General features: G+C 41.2%; 1 protein-coding gene across 6 annotated transcripts in view; it reads left to right on the top strand.

Moving 5' to 3' along the window:
* The window catches only part of ACSL3 (acyl-CoA synthetase long chain family member 3), a 57,195-nt gene that overhangs the window by 23,989 nt on the left and 14,197 nt on the right, over window positions 1-19,009 (top strand). For all 6 annotated transcript variants that reach the window (XM_081910397.1, XM_081910396.1, XM_081910394.1 and 3 more), the window contains 5 exons: window positions 1,079-1,502; window positions 9,237-9,414; window positions 15,558-15,667; window positions 17,800-17,938; window positions 18,529-18,685. In XM_081910397.1, the coding sequence (XP_081766523.1) occupies window positions 1,128-1,502; window positions 9,237-9,414; window positions 15,558-15,667; window positions 17,800-17,938; window positions 18,529-18,685 (959 nt within the window). In that variant the 5' untranslated portion in view covers window positions 1,079-1,127. The remainder of the gene's footprint in view (window positions 1-1,078; window positions 1,503-9,236; window positions 9,415-15,557; window positions 15,668-17,799; window positions 17,939-18,528; window positions 18,686-19,009) is intronic.

Here is a 19,009-nt window from a genome sequence, read left to right as displayed (position 1 = left end):
GTGAGCTATGCGGACCAGTGGCAGATTCAGTAGAAAATTTTGGGTTTCCTGTGCTTTTTGAAAAAAAAGTTTTTGGGGTTTTTTGCAATTTATTTTTGAGTATATTTTAAGAAAGACTCTTCTAAGTATACTGAGAATTTTGTACTATCCTTTTGAAGAACATATATTTGACTTTATGAGGTCTAGACATTGTTCACAGGTATCTTTATACAGTGGTACCTTGGTGTATGAACTTAATCCGTTCCAGAAGTCTGTTCTTAAACCAAAACCGTTCTTAAACCGAGGCATGCTTTCCCTAATGAGGCCTTCCACCACCCGTGCCCTTCCACCGTTCATTGACTGAGGTAAAGTTCTCAAGCCAAGACACTATTTCTGGTTTTGCGAAGTTTGTAAACCAGATTGTTCTTAAACCGGACTGTCCTTAAACCGAGGTACCACTGTATGGGCTCAATTCAGATGTCCCAAACACATTCTCCAAATCATGGTTCGGAGGCTCGAGAATGTGATGCAGACTCCTTGTGCCTGCAATGCATCTTTCCTTCTACACTTCCCAGTTTACCTAATCATTTTATCATGATCAACCACTTGGCAGCAGTTTGCCTTTCAACTACGGTTTAAAATAGGTTTGTCAGCCATTGCTTGGAGGCAAAGTGCTAAACATCATTTGTCAGTTGGGCTGCTGTTGTGAACTTTGATTAGATGAACCAGGAACCCTTGGAGGAAAGTGCTAACCTTCATTTGACAATTAGCCACACAAGTCTGTGATTTTATGAGTTTGTCGCGAAAAATTTGGTTAAAGAAAACAAGGAAGTGGAAGAGGGACCTGTGTAGAGAGGAGGGGTAGTTAAATGTCTTTCTCAGTTTCCCTTCCTCAGAACCATTTAACTGGAGGTGCTGTGAATCAAACATGGGGGACTCATACATGAAAGATGTGCTCAAAACATTTATCCTCTCCACTTTTGCTTGGCCTTTTAAACTTTGTTATAGTTCCATAAATGGAATATGAGTTTTAATTATGAAACCTAAGTCAGTTCAGTCAATGTGTGATGATAGTTTCCCCCCTTCTTTTCTGTTTCAGGACTTCATTGATCTTTTTGTGATATACTTTGTAAGCTACACAGGAGAGCATGAAATCTTCAAAAATGGACTCTATGAAGCTAAAGCATGATATCAATCCATTGCTTCTTTTTTTTATAAACTTTGTAATCTTGCTTTACACAGTTATAACTTTTATTCCATGGTATTTATTTTCTGGAGCAAGACATGTCATAGCCAAGTCAAAGCAAATTAAAGCTAAACCTGTGAGTTGCAGGCCAGGCAGTGCATACAGATCTGTTAACAGTTTGCATTGCTTAGCATCTGTATTATACCCTGGTTGTGATACACTCGACAAAGCTTTCAAGTATGCTAGGAGTAAATTTAAGGACAGAAAACTCCTGGGAACACGGGAAGTCTTGAAGGAGGAAGATGAAATCCAGCCATCTGGAAAGGTTTTTAAAAAGGTATGCTATGTTTCCATCTTTTTAAAAAACATCCTTTTTTAAATGGAATGTGAAGCAGGGTTGAGGAACCTGTAACCCTTTACATATTGCTGAACTACACCTCCCATCATCCCTGCCTATTTGCCATGCTGGCAGGCACTGGTGGCCTTTGGGAGTCTGCCAACATCAGGAGAGGCCACAGGTTCCCCACTCCTAGTGTAAAATCTTATGTTGTAAGGAAGGAGTATAGATAGTGTATGTGCAGTCATGGTATGGAAAGCAGGCTAGCGTATGTTTTTATGGCAAATTTAAATATAATAGCGCTCCTTGGTAAGTTTGATTTGAAAGAGGGAAGCATGTCTACTGTGTGGACCTTTTCAGAACAGTTGACTACAGATGAGTTCTCACAAATCTTCGCCTGGGTCTTGATGGATAATTTGTATGTTTGCTACCTTTGGTTGGGATAGTGCCGTCTCAAACTTCCAGTTTAGTAATCAAATTCACGGAGGTGGGTACATTTTTATGGCTGATGGTCATCTACTGTTGCTCTAGTTTTTCAAACTTTGTTGACTTGGACCCTTGTTGGGAGAAGTTCCCAGGCTTAAATGGTGGAGGGGACAAGAAGGAAAGGATGGCCCGGGCAGCAATCGCCTGGAATCTTGGAGGGCCCCCACAGGCCGCACAATAGTTTGTGTGAAATAGCACTTTGGGAAATGGCTGGAGACTTCAGACTTGCTTATGATAGTAGAGAATCACTGATGCATGGCTTAAATGGGTTTTTACTTTGTTTTCATGAACCCAGAAATCCCATTGCCAAGTTACTGATGGCATCTGCTCCTCCCTCTTTGACGACTGTACTGAACGCAAAGATCTGTTTGCCCAAGTTCTCCATACACTGCAGAGAAAATACTTGTGTTTGACAGACCAGCACCTCCCAACTCCAAGTCCTTTGACTTTTTCTCTTGGCTCGTTTTGGTGAAGGAAAGAATTGGTGTAAGTTGTTTATGCCACATCTTTTTCTTCTCCAAAACAGTTCGAGGTGCTCTAGTGGGCATTTTGGTGTTGGTAGACACTTCCATGTTCAGGAGTTAAACTCAACATTCTCCATTTAGTTCCAGTGCTTCAAAGATATTGGCCCAGTGCATATATTTGGCTTAGTGCAAACAAGCAAACTGCCACATAAAATAATGGGACAGTTTTGCTCCTCCCTGGTTGTTTTGTCACTGTACTGAACCAGGCCATGGTTTGGCTTAATGTGCCATTCAGACATGGGCTTGTGGGTTAGCTCTTTCCAGACATGCCAAGAGCTGTGACAAATGGTTGCCCCAAGATTCACATCTGGTGGTATGTCTGGGAGAGCTAAGCCAGGAGACCAGGTTCAAATGATGATGCAAAGCCAAAAACTGGCTTAGCTGCACAGCCAAATGGCCATTACATGCGCAGGTAATGTGAACAACGACACTGTGTACTTTGTAAAAAGGAGGAGTGCTCTTGTGATTTTTTGGTCTGGGTGATGAATCCCTAGCACAGAGATACAGGTTTCTTACAGATTTGTTCAGTAGCTGTCTTTATTTTCTGTCCCAGCAGTCACTTCTAACTGTCCATTTAAAGACTTCTGTTTCTGGAGAATGACATAACTGGAATATGGTGTTAAACATAGCTTAAATTGTGCCTATAGAGTAGCATTATTAGAATTGAGAAGAGGTAGGAGTTAGTTCTACAGCCACTACTCTTTATTAAAATTGTTGTTATAACTATTAATAAATAAAACAAAACAAACGTTATACACTGAGCCAGCTTTTGACTTTCCTACCATTTACTTTAAACAAAGGAAATTGTGTTAATGCCTGGCCAGTCCATCTTCGGGGGTATTTTACCATCCCCATACAGAGCGACCTGGGACTAACCTTGGACCCTCTCCATGTGCGCTACTGCTGAGTTAAGACCTTCCTTCCCACATTCAGCAGCAGTGCAGGGAGCTCATCCAGTGAACAAATTCGTCATATTGCCTTGTACCACTCCTCTCTTACCTATTTTTTATCCTCTTAAGTTTCTTCTTGTTGCATATGGAGGATTTTAATGGGAAGCAAGGGCTGTCTGCTCTTGGTTTTTTATATACCCTTGAATGTAAGATGAGGAAAAAAGTACGCCCCTTCTTGCTTGCATTCTCTCTTCCTGCCAGAGGTCTTGAGGCAGGGGATGGATTGGTGATACTTGCGGGTAGCCACAAATACTGGCTTCCTAGTGAGTCCAGCTAAAACTTGCTATTCATGAGCAGCGAGGGCTTGTGATTCATAAATGTGCATGACCCTCATCCTGGTTGGCTTGAAAAGTTACAGAAAACAACTTGTTATTGCCTGCACACGGCTTTTGAGGATAGATTAACATTTTAGCTACTTAGTAAGTTTATTTTCTAAGCATAATTAGTGGATTGAATGTTCAGTATGAGGGAGCTTTAGGCCATTCTGTTATGCAAGTTATTAAACTACTTGGCAGTTGCAAATTGCAGGGATGGAACTGCTTATTCTCCTCTTATTTTTCTTTTTAAGGGAAAGAGGTGGGGGCAGGGAAGAATGATCTGATTAAAATGTTGAGTTTATCCACTGGTGGACCACTTTTGAGTTGTGGGAGCATTGTAGTTTGGCCTTGAAGTGCAGCCCAGGACAAGCTTTTCCAGGAGACTTCAGCCCACATGTCCTTCCTCTAGCAGAATGGTCATCTTAGTTTCCCCACTTTTTATAATAATGTGTCTGGCAAAACTTTATGAAGGGCTGTCTTCCTTTCTGAGCTTCTGTTTGACCCCTCGCCCAACTGGACCTGGGAAGTGAGAAGAAAGAGAAGTGAGAGTTCAGTTCTTTGCCCCTTACACTTTAAAGCAGCTTGGATAATGTCAAGGGGGGACTATGAACTCCACAGAGCTGACCTCCTCTCCACAATTGTGTGTGCCACTTTTTGGGGTGGGGAGAACCGATAGAACGTTCCAAGTTGCTCCTGCAGAGAAGTGAGTCACATAACTGGAACACTTATTCCTTCAGCAAGCCTCATTCTCCCAGCTCCATGTCAGTGTTAACATGGTGGCTAAAGTAGGGAAAAAGGAGTTGTCAGACTGCATTTGGTACAGCTCACATAAAGTATTTTAAAAGCCATATTGGCTTTTATTGAACGTGCTAGACCACTGAAATGGTGAGCGTGGTGTGATGTTAAAAACAGATTCAAATATGCATGCAGATAAGTCATTGGATAATTTTTGTTACTGCTTTCAGCCTTTTAGCTAAGATCAAGTGTAGATTTATATCATGCCCCATCATCACCAGGTTTCTCAGGGCAGTTCACAAACACAAATGCAATAACCAAAAACAAACAAAAACCAAGCTGTAAAATACAACTAAGTATCATAGCCTCCAATTCATCTGTGCTGACTTTTAGAAACATGCTGAAAACTTTTCTGTTCCTCCAGAATTATGCATGTAGCTAAGAGCACCCTCCCCATGGTCAATTGATGTATGCTTTTAATTTCTATTTGTTTTAAACTAGTTTTTAACTTTCTATAATTTTATCATCTGGTTTTATGTTGTTGTAAACTGCTGCAATATATATATATATATATATATATATATATATATATATATATATATGCTTTCGTAGATTTTCACGGGTACAGGAATGCAGGTTTTGGTGTCCTCGGGTGTCTTCCCGTGTAAAAGTTGGGGTGTCTAGGCGACGTTTCGACGAGGTCTCACTCGTCATCTTCAGGCTGGTGCTTTCGGCTTCTTGTTACTGGAACAGAGCAGGATCTCAGTGTTTGAGTTCCTATAAATACTGTTGAGGGGGTGTGGTGTATAGCCTCCAATGTTCTGGGCAGAGAGGAAGTTCCCAGGCTAGTGTGCCTTTTCTTCTTTTGTTCCTTAATTACTTGAGGGATATCTTGAGTGATTTCTTGAGTGATATCCTGAGTACCACTTAGGTGGGTCATTAGGTGTGGATTAGTTGCTAAAGTCTTTGTGTCTTGACCTCTTGAACTTTGTGAAGAGTTTTTCTGAGAAGATGGCTGTACTGCACTTAGTTGTGCTCTGGCTTGGCTTCGTGTATAGGGGCGAGCTGTGGTTTTGTGGCCTGTGTCAGCCAGATCTGTGTAGGGATTGCAGGGGGGTGCAGCATCCGGAGGTGCCACCATGGTTTGGCTACTGGATGGTGTCTGTAATTTATCTGTGGAGAGGGTCTGGGTTTGGGTCTGGTGTGGTTGATTGGTGATAGCGTTCTGTGTGCCTCTGGATCTGGTGTCAGTTTTTGTGGGGAGGGCTAATTTCCAGATGTCTGGCAAGCGGGATGTGTCGTCACGCTTGTTCATGTTGTGAGGGTGTTTCTCTATCTCGATGGCTTCCATGATTATTCTCTTGTGGAACATCACCACAAGAGAATAATCATGGAAGCCATCGAGATAGAGAAACACCCTCACAACATGAACAAGCGTGACGACACATCCCGCTTGCCAGACATCTGGAAATTAGCCCTCCCCACAAAAACTGACACCAGATCCAGAGGCACACAGAACGCTATCACCAATCAACCACACCAGACCCAAACCCAGACCCTCTCCACAGATAAATTACAGACACCATCCAGTAGCCAAACCATGGTGGCACCTCCGGATGCTGCACCCCCCTGCAATCCCTACACAGATCTGGCTGACACAGGCCACAAAACCACAGCTCGCCCCTATACACGAAGCCAAGCCAGAGCACAACTAAGTGCAGTACAGCCATCTTCTCAGAAAAACTCTTCACAAAGTTCAAGAGGTCAAGACACAAAGACTTTAGCAACTAATCCACACCTAATGACCCACCTAAGTGGTACTCAGGATATCACTCAAGAAATCACTCAAGATATCCCTCAAGTAATTAAGGAACAAAAGAAGAAAAGGCACACTAGCCTGGGAACTTCCTCTCTGCCCAGAACATTGGAGGCTATACACCACACCCCCTCAACAGTATTTATAGGAACTCAAACACTGAGATCCTGCTCTGTTCCAGTAACAAGAAGCCGAAAGCACCAGCCTGAAGATGACGAGTGAGACCTCGTCGAAACGTCGCCTAGACACCCCAACTTTTACACGGGAAGACACCCGAGGACACCAAAACCTGCGCATATATATATATATATATATATATATATATATATATGAGAGAATGAGAGACAGCAATATATAAATCTATTTCATAAATAAATAAATAATAAATAAAACAACATGACAACGCTGTCCTGTGTCCATAATACTAATGTTAAGAAGGCTCTCTGGTGAATAGCAATCAGAATAAGCACACTTGCTGCTATTCTGTTTTGTTCCATATGATGGCAGTATTGGATATGTTCTAGTTTATTTAAACACAAACAAAAAACCCCAAGTGTAGATGATAAAATCCTGTTTATTTTCAAGTGCATAATTGCTGGTGAATTTAACTGCTTGTCTTATTTTTTCCTTCCATTACTGAAATTTAAGAGCTTATGCATAAAAATCTAAAGTTTTGGGGGATATTTACAACAAAATTCTGCATTCCCATCTGAGAATTATTTCTTTTGTGCTGAAAAATAGAATTTTATATATTTAGGAGAAAATTGCAGTGCAACAAACGTTTGTAATCTTCCTCTGTGTTCTAAGTGGCACATAAGGTTAATAATTTATGTCAAAACTCTTGTATGGAATCTGAAGAGGAGGCTTTCCTTTTAATTCAGTGAAGGAATGCAAGCTGAAGGGTGCAAGTTGCCATTTTGTGCACGTTGATTTGAATGCAGGTCTCATTGACGGCAGTGGGGGCTTACTCCTAGCAGGTCTTCTTAGGAGCACAACCTTAGTAACCTCAAGGCCACATTGAAATTTACTTCATTTTTGATCACAGCAGACTCGTATTTGTACTTAAGTGTTATAACAAAAAGCACACACTAGAGAGCAGTGTTTATCTTTTTATGCTCACTTTTGTCGAACACTTTCTACTTGTGCGGTGCAGCACTAGGTAAATAGCCTTCTGTGTGCGAAATTGCATAGATTAGACACTCCAGTCTCTTCCTATTAAAGCTGCTGTCGTGGTGTGAGGCAGGGGGCTGGCGACCACACTCAGTTCCTCAGTGGAGACCAAGAGGAAGGCCAGTCTGGGATCTGGGGCAAACACTGTGCAGCATGGGCCCCTTACTCACAGTTGCTGCTCTGTGTAGGAGCTTTAACAGGAAAAACCTTTTATCTGTTTTGCTGATCTGGAAACCCATAGCCTAGAGCAGCTTTTTTAGGGAAAATGGACCACAGTTTTTGCAATCAACCGGTTGGACATGCCTGGCCTAGATGTATTAGTAACTTCAGTCCTTTTTTTTATAAGCACAAACGTAGTCCAAAGGGCTCGTATGAATCTGAAAATCAAAGCTGTTACTGGGTTTTCAATCTGAAATGTCTAATTGTTGATAACAACGAACACCCTTTGAAATCCCTTTGAAATTTATCTGAAACCCCTCCTGATGTTGTGAGTGGCAAGACTGCTTTTGGGAAACTGCCTGTTGCAGTCCTAGCCCTTGGTTGGCAGCGCACTTGCACTAGCCAAGGCAGGAGGTGGGGTCCAGGTGGGGTCATTTGTGGGTGATCTCTCTGGCTGGTACAGCATGGATGCTAAGATTGGGCCTGTCGCTATCAAGTGGCGGTGGCAGGTCTGCATAGGATCTCCTGTCATCCCATCCCCACTCCAAAATGCCCTGCTTCTGGGGGGGGTGTTCCGGTGGAGATACTACCACTGGTAAATTCCACCTGCCGCTTGTATGGGCACTTTGGGGCACTCCTCACCAGCAGGCCTTCCCAATGTCGGAGGCTGGCAGAGCTTTCCTGATGGTGAAGGCCAAAGAAGCTGTGCAGCACTGAGTAGAGGACTCCTGTGCTCTATGCAGTATCCTTTCCAGCATGGTGGATTGGGGCTTGGAGTTGTTTCACCCCTGAATTCTTCTTGAATAGCACTTACAGATAACTGATATAATTCTGATACTGTATTGGCCCGAATATAAGCCGCACCCGCAAATAAGCCACACCTTTAAAATTCAAAGCAGGGGGAAGACAATACCCGAATATAAGCCACTCCCTTAAAATTGGATTGCAGGCTGAAAATTGCTGCAGTTGGTAGAATTGTAACTCTTAGCCAATTTAAGGCTTTGATCTTGCAAGCCCGCAAAAGTTACTGTGCAATTGCTAAAAGTGCAAATTGCAATTCAATTGCTACAATTCCACAGGCACTCACACGTGCAAATGGCAAATGAACTGTCTTTAGCTCTCAAATAGGCAATGAAACATTTTTTGTTCCATTTTACCGTATGTCTGTTTCAGCAGCGATATTGTAAAAGCCCATTTTTGTAAGGTTGCGAATTTAAGCCACACTTTCACTTTTCACAGTTGGAATTTGGGGCAAAAAGTGAGGCTTATATTCAAGACCAATATGGTATTTGGTATAACAAAATTAATCCATTCACTTGATTAGGGAGATAATAAACAGTTCTTCCTTTTCTTTATTGTATTTTTATTCATACAGCACCACTTTGCACGGTAAGTTTTGGAAAGTAACCTATGCAAAATGTCATGTCTGCGTCTCATGGGCCTTTCAATCTAAATATTGTTAGACAGGAAAACAAACATGGAGATGAAAGACAAAGGCAAGCAAGTACACAGAAATGCAGTTATGCATGCTTAGGCTTGTTTGTGATTTTTTAAAAAGTCTTTTTTTATTTATTAAGGTTATCCTTGGAAAATATATTTGGCTCTCGTACGATGATGTTTTCAATAAAGCGAAAAAATTTGGAGATGGATTAACTGTGTTGGGCATTCAACCGAAGACGAACATTGCCATCTTCTGTGAAACTAGAGCAGAGTGGATGATCGCTGCCCAAGCTTGCTTCATGAACAACTTCATACGTAAGCATTTTCTTATGGCAATATCAGTTTTTTGTGTGCTTTTGGATACACTGAGAAGGTTTTCCTAACACTTTTAATGGCTTGTGTAGGGCAGCTACTATTGTCCCTAAATTAGTATGATTAAGTTTTGTTTTGAAGATTCTTCCTCTGTCTCCTCCTAGGACTTGGGTTGCCATCTCTATGGAATTGCAAAGATACCAATTCCTAGGATGAGCCGATGGTTAACCTTCGGGCTTTGGGAAGGGTGGGAATTTCCCTTTCTCACACAGCCTTTCTTAGGTTCGGTTTCCTCCAAGCACATGTTTTGGAGGGCAGGCCGTTTCCTTCCAAGCATCACACTTCTTTTCAGCCCGGAAAACCATCGTTACAAGTCCAATTCCAGTTCATCTGTGCAAGGGCAGTGCTTCAGCATTGCTAGAGCATTAGGAAGAACGTTGTGACAGTAAGAGCTGTTTGATAGTGGAACGGGCTACCTTGGAAGGTACTAGACTCTCCTTCATTGCAGGTTTTTAAGCCGAGGTTGGATGGTCATCTGTCAGGGATTCTCCACTTATAATTCCTGCATTGCAGGGGGTTGGACTGAAAGGCCTTTTGGGTCTCTTCCAGCTCTACAATTCTGTGATTCTAAAGGACAGCAATAAAAGCATCTTCCTTGGTAAGAGGCAGAGAACAGTGTCTGTAGAAGACTGAACAATTCTTTCTGATTTTTATATATTTGTATTGTATGTTCTCACCAAAAAGTTAATAGGAGCAATTAAAAGACCCTTACATGGTAAAAACAGCAAACATATATGAATGAAATTTGTTTCATTCAGAGAGCAGTTTTGCAGAATGTTAAATTACAACTCAAAAGAGAAATCATATAAAGCCCAAGTAGAAAAAGGAACTGAGACTGGTATAATAGGCCATTGTAAGCAATTGCAAAAAGCACTTTGAAGATTTAGTAATTCTTCCTTGACAGATTATTATATATAGCTTCTCTATAGCTGTGGGAGTAGCTTGTTACAGCTTTTCTTTCAACGGAAGCTTTGCAGCTTCTGTCTCCCCTCATAGTTTTTGCTCTAATTACTGCAGTGTATTCTGAGGAAAATAGAACTGACACCCATTTAAAAGGAAAGCATCTCTTTGAATGTAAGTTGGACATGTAACATGTATCTCTGCAAAATCTCCACAAGCTTGGCATGTAATACTTTTGCTACTTTCTGGAGCTGCAGGGCTTGGCAAAATCATGGCCCAGGCTTGGGCAGTAGTCCCCTTCGCCAGTGTAAAGCTGCAGCTTCTTTAGCTAAGCCAGTGGCAGGCAGTGGCTGCTGACAGGAGGGCTGCCTGCTATCATTTCTAGACCAGGAATCAATGACATCATGCCCTCCTGATGTTATGAACTGTGACTCCTGTCACTCCCAATTATGGCTGTGCTGGTTGCAGCTGATGAGAGATGTAGTCCAAAATTCTGGAAAGTACCAGTATCATGGCTACTTCTGTTCTAGACAATGGAATAAAAGAAAAGCTAGCACAGCTTCCATTATTGTACAGGCTACGTAGTGGTAGTTGCTTCATTCTTCTTCTTCTTCTTCTTCTTCTTCCACCCTATACCCACAGGTTTCACAGGATAAACTCACAATATAAAGCCACAAAATATACTTAATCAAAATAAAGAGAAGAACAACCCAATGGTAGGGAGATGGTAAGCTTAGAGGAAGTTCAAGCTTGACATTCCCATCTTCCATTTTTTGTTCTTTTCCAAATGATACTTGGTGTGTCTTGGTTACTGAGCATGCTCAGTCCCCTTTTTTTGGCAGTGGGGAGAGATTCATTATGGCTCTTTATTTTTAGGGTTTTTAAAAAAGGTAGTTTATAAAAACTTTGCCTTTCCCTGTTCCTCAGCGAATGAATGTTTTCCCCTCCGAGTACCATTTCTGTCAGCACTCCGCAGCTTAGTTCACTACTAGATTGAGTGATGATCTTTGCTTCTTTTTTTATTCATTAATCTCACATCTTTATTGTGTAGCCAAGGGCTCTCACCAAATCATACAATACTACAATAAAAAAGTACACTGCTTATAAAAAATTGCAGTACCCGATATCTTTCACAACAATAAAAACTTCAACGCTCTTAACCATAAACATTTCCTAGGGGGGGAAAAGGATTTTATTCACTCCTAGTCGTATTCTGCATTTAGTTTCAGAGCCAACAGTTCTCTGCTATCTGTGACTTGCTTCATCCACCTTGATTATTAAATCATTCTGGCAATCAAGCATACAGGATTTCCATGAATCACAAATATTGGAGTTGCAAGGAACCCTGAGTGTCAGCTAATCCAACCCCCTGCAGTTAGGAATCTCAATTATTTTAATAGACAGAATCACAACTAGAAAACTAGCTGAGTCAAATATGATCTGATAACTACTAGCCGACTTGGCTGCTTCTGCTCTGCATCTTCCTTTCCTCCATGTTCATCTCTGTGGTTCCATGGTAAGTTCCTCCTCCATCACCACCTTGTTCACCGGTATGCCTTTACCTGGCCATGCCTGTCATCGTTATGTAGAGAGTGTTTAGTTCCCTCCTCCAGCGATCTGTGGAGCACATGGGGCATGCACAATATCCTCGGACCTCTTGGAATATGTTTATGAAAGTAATGGAAATGCTCCTATACTCCATTTTATAGCTGCTTGTAACCCTGTAATACTGTACACAAATATAGCACATAATGCATTTCCAGTGCATTCTCTCCCTTGTCAAACACTCAATAATTCAAAGCAACAGCTATCCACATCACATTTGCAAATCCTTATTGTGAATCAATAGAGACTTAAGTATCAACACAAGTAATATCTACTTTGGTTCTATGGCATGCACAAATTATGGTTTGCCTTGGTTTGGGTGAAATTGCAAATTATTGTTTGCTGACACCTTGGAGCTAAGAGACGTAATCAGAATTATGGTGTGGTAATAAAGCTCATAGTCACAAAGCCATCGTTCATCATTTGGCATGACATCTGAACTAGCTCAATACTTGCCTGCAGGGGGCATTGTGGAAAACACTGCTGCAAAGAAATAAATTACACTGGAAGGCAGCATTATGGATAATCTGCCCCCCCCCCCCCGCTGTTTGTCTTTAAAAAAAGAGAGAGAGAGTTATTAAAGTACCCAAAAGCTGTATGTATAGATAGATAGAAAGATCGATAAAAACCACCAGCAGAAATACTGCAATTCTGTGGCAAGTTCCACTTAGACCTTTATAAAACTTTTAAGTTTCAAAAGGGTCAGTTTAAGGTAATGTGAAAATGTAGGGAAATGCTGAAATATGTGGAATCAAGAAATTTGCATTTGAAAGGGGGGTTGGTAGGAAGGGAGATGGTGGGGATTTAAGTGGATGTTTCAAGTTTCTGAGACGTGCTTCAGCTCACAGCGTGACACAGCATTTGGTGATGTCAAATGAATGAACTTGGCTGACTTGCTTGCTGGCAGATGGTAATATTGTCATATGCTTTTCACGTAGTCGTTTCTGAAACTTGAGTTGCAGGCAGTGAAATGCAACGAATTAAATTTTGTTTAATTTTTCAAGGAAATATGTTTGCTAATCTAGATTTGGCCAAGTACTGCTCTTCCTGAATAGGCCTGATTTAACTGTGCTTATTTTTTAAAATCTTCATTCTTCTGTGGCACATGTCCCCTCCATCTACTAACTGCATTTTAAACTTTACTGTTATTTTAAAGGATTTTCCTGCCTGATTGTTATGGTAACTTATGTGCATATTTAGCCAAAACAGTAGAGCATGTCCCTTAAATTAGCCCCCCCCCCTGCCCAGAATTAATTTTTTTAAGTACCGTATTTTTTGCTCCATAAGACGCTCTTTTTTCCTCATAAAAAGGGGAAATGTGACTGCGTCTTTAATGAGCGAATGATGCTGCGCAGAGAGGGAGAGCTGCGCAACGCCCCTTCAGCGAAGCGGGAGGAGAAATGGAGCCCCTTCTGTTCCTCCTCCCGCTTCGCTGAAGGAGCGCTACACAGTTATCCCTCTCTGCACAGCGCCTCTCCTGGCAGGGCTATCCCAGAAGCCAGATCCCTCTTGCTGTTCTGGCTTCTGGGATTCAGAATATTTTTTTTCTTGTTTTCCTCCTCCCAAAACTAGGTGTGCCTTATGGTCTGGTGCGTCTTATGGAGCAAAGAATACGGTATTTGAAAATAGCTCCATAACAAGAATTGTCTTGGAAAGCTTTTTCTGCTTTCTCATTGCTAGAAAGTAACAAATCTACACCTGGCAGCTTTTACTTTACAGTTTGTAACACTATAATTTTTAATCAGATTTTATTTGTGCATGAAGAAGTGCTATACACACTGTTAAGTGGCAACTCGGTGGATCAGACTGCACGATAATCACTTGCAGCTGCTGTGGCTCACTTTATCTCTTTCTCCATGACATCAGTGCAGCATTTTGTAAACTGGACAAGCTTCTTGACTTCATTAACTGCCTAATTGTTTTTCACTTCGTTCATCTCCCCCCCCTTTCCCCCTCCAGTTTTTAGGTGAATAATATCAATGGTTTTTTGAGAGATTATACTCTTTCTTCCTCGGCTCACTGAGAGCCTGCTAGGGAAATCTTGTGTTTATATAATGAGGGTCATTGGACTGAGCACAGAGAGCACATGGGAACTAATAAAGGCAATCTTTTGTACTTTGCTCCCACCAAATTAAAGAAAACAATGTACATGTGTACTTGCTTTGCAACAGTTTGGAATTGTGTTCCTTGTTAAATACCCTCACGGCAACCATTCAGATTTTTGAATCAAGGAAAATGGTTTTTGTTGTAACCAGTGACTCCAAAGAACTACATTGCAACTAATAGCTGAATTGTATGCCTAAGCCTATCAATTTCATTACCTTGTATCTGAGTATAAGGCTGCAATTCTACAGCATACTTGCCTTATGAAATGTCCGGTTGAACTTTGTTTAGGATTACACTACATGGTTTTGATTTATCAACATACAAGGCTGTTTTTCAGGTGCAAATTCACACTTCAGAATCCACAAGCAAGCAACAGCAAATTCTTTCGCAGCAAATATGTGTGCATATCTTTTTAAAAGCACTTTACAATCCCATACCGTATAGGTTAATTCCTGTTTATGTATATAAATAGACATCTTAAACATGTTTGTTGAGATGTATGAGCTGATGTGCATGTTATAGCTTTAAGCTTGAGACTACTGAAAACCGTTTTGTTGTGTTAACGTACTTCTGCCAAGCCTAGGCTTTCATTCTGACACTGAGAATTCCCAGGCTACTGCTATGGCTTCTGGGAAGTGGCTGACACTGACAGAGAAACTCTCCATGCATAGGACCAGAATGATGAGATGGCTGGCATTACATAGCACAGCTACGGTTGGGGTCAGAAAAATGGCAGAGACTGCTTTTTAAAGTACTTTGCACAATAATCAGGATGTTTCAGCAGTTATAGCAGAGCTTGCTTTCAAGTGAGCAGCGTAGATACACAGCTCTGATGTCCATAAAGCAAACCCACTTATATTTGTAGAATTCCCAAATTGATCCAGATCCTCGTGCACAGCAGTGAGTTGCATACAGAGTGCTATGTATGAGGTCCTTTCCTGCCAAAGTAATAAAGCCACCATCTGTTTTCTCAGTGCTGAGGAGACTAGCTGAAACCAAAGTCCCCAAGCAGGTGATCAGAGTGCATATTCCTGCAAATATTAGATACTCCTTCTGCCACTGTTGGACTAGATGCCCCTCATGGTCCTTTCCAACTCTACAGTTCTATGATAATATGGGAGGGAAGTATCTAAGGTGGAAGTCCTTTCTGTGCTCTACTCTCTCTTATTGTGTTGAGAGTGCGGTGTAGAACTCAAAAGTCACATTACCTCTTCTGTAAAGAAAAGAAGAGGGATCCTGCTAGGGTGGCTTGGAAAAGAAGACTGCAATTCTTCAGAGGACAAAGATGCATAGTGAAACCAAAGTACATTTGCATTTTATGTTTCTTAAAGTTTGAAATCTTCAATTTGAAGCAGCACTGTACTGAGACGATTTCAGCATGCAGTGTCTCTTTTGTATCTTGGACGTTTATAGTATATGAGTCTAATAATAATAATAATTAATAATAGGAAATTCATTATTCATTTCCTCCCCAGTTGTTACACTTTATGCCACTCTAGGAGGCCCTGCGATAGTACATGGGTTAAATGAAACTGCAGTGACAACCATTATTACCAGCAGAGAATTGATGCAAACAAAACTGAAGGTAAGGATTCTCCTTGACTAGATAAATTGGATGCATGTATACAAATGTGGATTTTGTTTGTTTATTTATTCAATTCTGTAGAGGAAAATGTGATATATAGTGCAGGTTTTTTCTCTCGCTCTACAGATTTATGTTCTTATGTAACAGAAAATTATGGAAGTGTAAATGATTTGGATGCACCCATAGTTTCCATTTAAAAAAGGACTGTGATCCCCACCCCCACAATGGTGCTTAACTCAATACAGTGGTACTTCTGGTTGTGAACGGGATCTGTTCCGGAGCTCCAGCTGCATCCCGAGGAATTCGCAACTGGAGGTCCCGCTTCTGTGCATGGGTATGGTGCAGTTTAGTGCTTCTGCGCATGCGCACGGCAAAACCCGGAAAAATACTTTTGGATTTGCCGTGTACGTATCCCGAAGGAGTCTGTTCCTGAGGGATACGTAACCAGAGGTGAACGCAACTAGAGGTACCACTGTACTAGATAGTCCTCTGACACTGACACACACTTCAGGGAATGTGGGAAATTTTTCATTCTTGCAAAGTGTCATGTACATGGACGGTGTGTTATGTATAAATGTTTCATTTCCTAGTATTGTGGTGGTGGTAGTAGTAGTCGTTATATTTATTTATATCATACCCTTAGTAGGGCTATGCTGCCCCATATCTTCTATTTGTGGCCTCTTGGCCCTGGATCAGGCCAATCTGCCCTGCTTGTACCAACCTACCACCCTGTCCAGGATCTGTCCCCAAAGCAAGTCAGGAGGTGCAGCTCAGGTGGAGGGTGGGGTTTGTGCGCCTCTGAATTTGTAATCTAGCTGCCACGGTTTGATCTTATATTGTAAAAAGCTGTGTACATCAGTTAGCCAGTAATAAAGCCTAAACAATTTTAACAAGATTTGGGGGGGGGGGCGGGGAGCCAGCAAACTTGTCAAGACGTGATGGGTTGCTCTCTATTTGCTTCTAATTGAACGAAGCATGGAAAAATCATCTTTCCATAAAAGGGTTTGTTAAATATCCTGTTTTTGAGCATTGGCTTCATAGGCCAACATCTTGACTCACAGTGTAACCATAAAAGCACTTTGGGGACCATATGTCTCCAAGTGTAATCTATATTATAATTCACTAAAAGTATTTGTAGCAGCAGAGCCAGGGAACCAAAAGATAAGATGGCTAGAGGAAGGAGTGGACAGAAGAAGAAGAAGAAGAAGAAGAAGAAGAAGAAGAAGAAGAAGAAGAAGAAGAAGAAGGATATATGGAGAAGAATTCTGAGGGGAAATGACAAGTGAAATGTGCAGCTGAGAAAAGCCATGCCTTTTAAAGTTCATCATTAGAACTTTAATGCACACCGTTTTTAGAGTTAGCAAGAATTGTTATAAATTACATTGATACTGTATATTCCAAACATATTGAAATTTCACAACTGGCTGCTTGTGGTAGTAAATAGTAAGTAATCAACTTGCCCTCTTTTTACCCACCCTTCACCATAAGGTTCCAGGACTAGTTAAAATGTGAAAATGAAATCTTAAAATTGGTTAAAACAATTTGCAACCAAAAGAATAGGGTTAAAACAAGTTACGACTGAAAGAATGTACCTTAAAAATATATTAGCACTGTTAGCAGCTTAAGGTAAAGGTAAAGGGACCCCTGACCATTAGGTCCAGTCGTGACTGACTCTGGGGTTGCGGCGCTCATCTCACTTTATTGGCCGAGGGAGCCGGCGTACAGCTTCCGGGTCTTGTGGCCAGCATGACTAAGCCGCTTCTGGCAAACCGGAGCAGCGCACGGAAACGCCATTTACCTTCCCTCCAGAGCGGTATCTATTTATCTACTTGCACTTTGACATGCCTTCGAACTGCTAAGGTTGGCAGGAGCAGGGACTGAGCAATGGGAGCTCACCCTGTCACGGGGATTCGAACCGCCGACCTTCTGATCGGCAAGCCCTAGGCTCTGTGGTTTAACCCACAGCGCCACCTGCGTCCCCACCTAGCAGCTTAGATGACATCGAATTAGCTTTTTTGAATGCGCTCTATTTACAGCAGGTTGAACTATTAAAGTATAGAACTGCAAATGTAGGGCATTATGATTATTATGATGGAAACAATTAAACTGTTTGCCCCATCTTTTTTCTGCAGAGTATTGCTTCTCAGATTCCTCTGATGCGCCATATTATTACTGTGGATGGCACACCAACAACATGGTCAGAATTCCCCAAAGGGGTAATCGTTCACACGATGGCATCTGTTCAAGCTATGGGAGAGAAAACAGAAAACTGTACGTATACTTTTTCCTTTTTCCTAATGATAGTATTTTCTTGAAAAAAGTGAAGGGAATCTAAGACATGATAATGCTAAATGTGGTTAATATCTTGCCAGTTATATTCTGCCCAGGGTATATGGTGGATGAGTGTTGTGTTGATAACTTATTATTTTTAGCGTATGTTTGTTTAATCAGGATACAGAGTTTGCGTAGCAGTATTTTTTAAAGAAAATAACTTCTAAGGAATACCTGATATCAGGTGAACCTACCAGTGGAAAGATGCATCCTGGTTGCTAGTAAAACATGAAGGGCAAACGAAGATTCCAGGGACTACTAGAAAAGATGGAAGCAGGAAAAGTGTATTGTAGGGTAGCAGGAAACAGCAGCACTTTAGGACTCCTAGGGTTCCTGTTCCCTAGTGTCCAGAGAAACCACTTATCACTCACAGCCCTGACTTCACTCATTGGCTTAAAATGGTGACATATAAAAATGTAGAACACATTAAGGTTTACAACAAGAATAACTTAGTAGTCAATATTTTAGATTTTCTTTCAAATTTGCTTTCTTTCAAATTGTTTTGACGCTTGCTTCTTTTTTGTTTTAAGTTCCAGCCAACAAGCAGAAGCAGAGACCGTTGCCATCGGACATTGCAGTAATAATGTATACCAGTGGTTCTACAGGTGTCCCAAAAGGCGTTATGATCTCACATTGTAATCTTATTTCTGGTATAACTGGGATGGCTGAAAGGATTCCTAATCTTGGGTATGTAACACACATAATCCTAAATGATGCTTTTATTGCTTTATCACTAGAATTATTGAAATGAACACATTAGTGTGTATGTTGTTAACGTCCTTAGAGAAATATAGTACAATGCTGGCTTTAATTAAACTTCTGTTGCACAAAAAGAACCCCTACTTTAAGAACTTTCCATGCTCACCTAAAATGTTGGAATATATGTGGTCATATTGTTCTGGTTTATGTTCTTTAGTATTGGATATTCAGAAAAGAGAAGTTCTGCGACTGTTTTGCAAGTCTGGCAAGATTACCATTTTCAGTACAAATAGATTGTCAGGAATGATAAAT

This window comes from Podarcis melisellensis, assembly GCF_964234715.1.
Source record: "Podarcis melisellensis genome assembly, chromosome: 5".
Classification (NCBI taxonomy): domain Eukaryota; kingdom Metazoa; phylum Chordata; class Lepidosauria; order Squamata; family Lacertidae; genus Podarcis; species Podarcis melisellensis.
The sequence above is the reverse complement of the archived record's forward strand: the minus strand, read 5'-3'. Positions and strand labels throughout refer to the sequence as shown.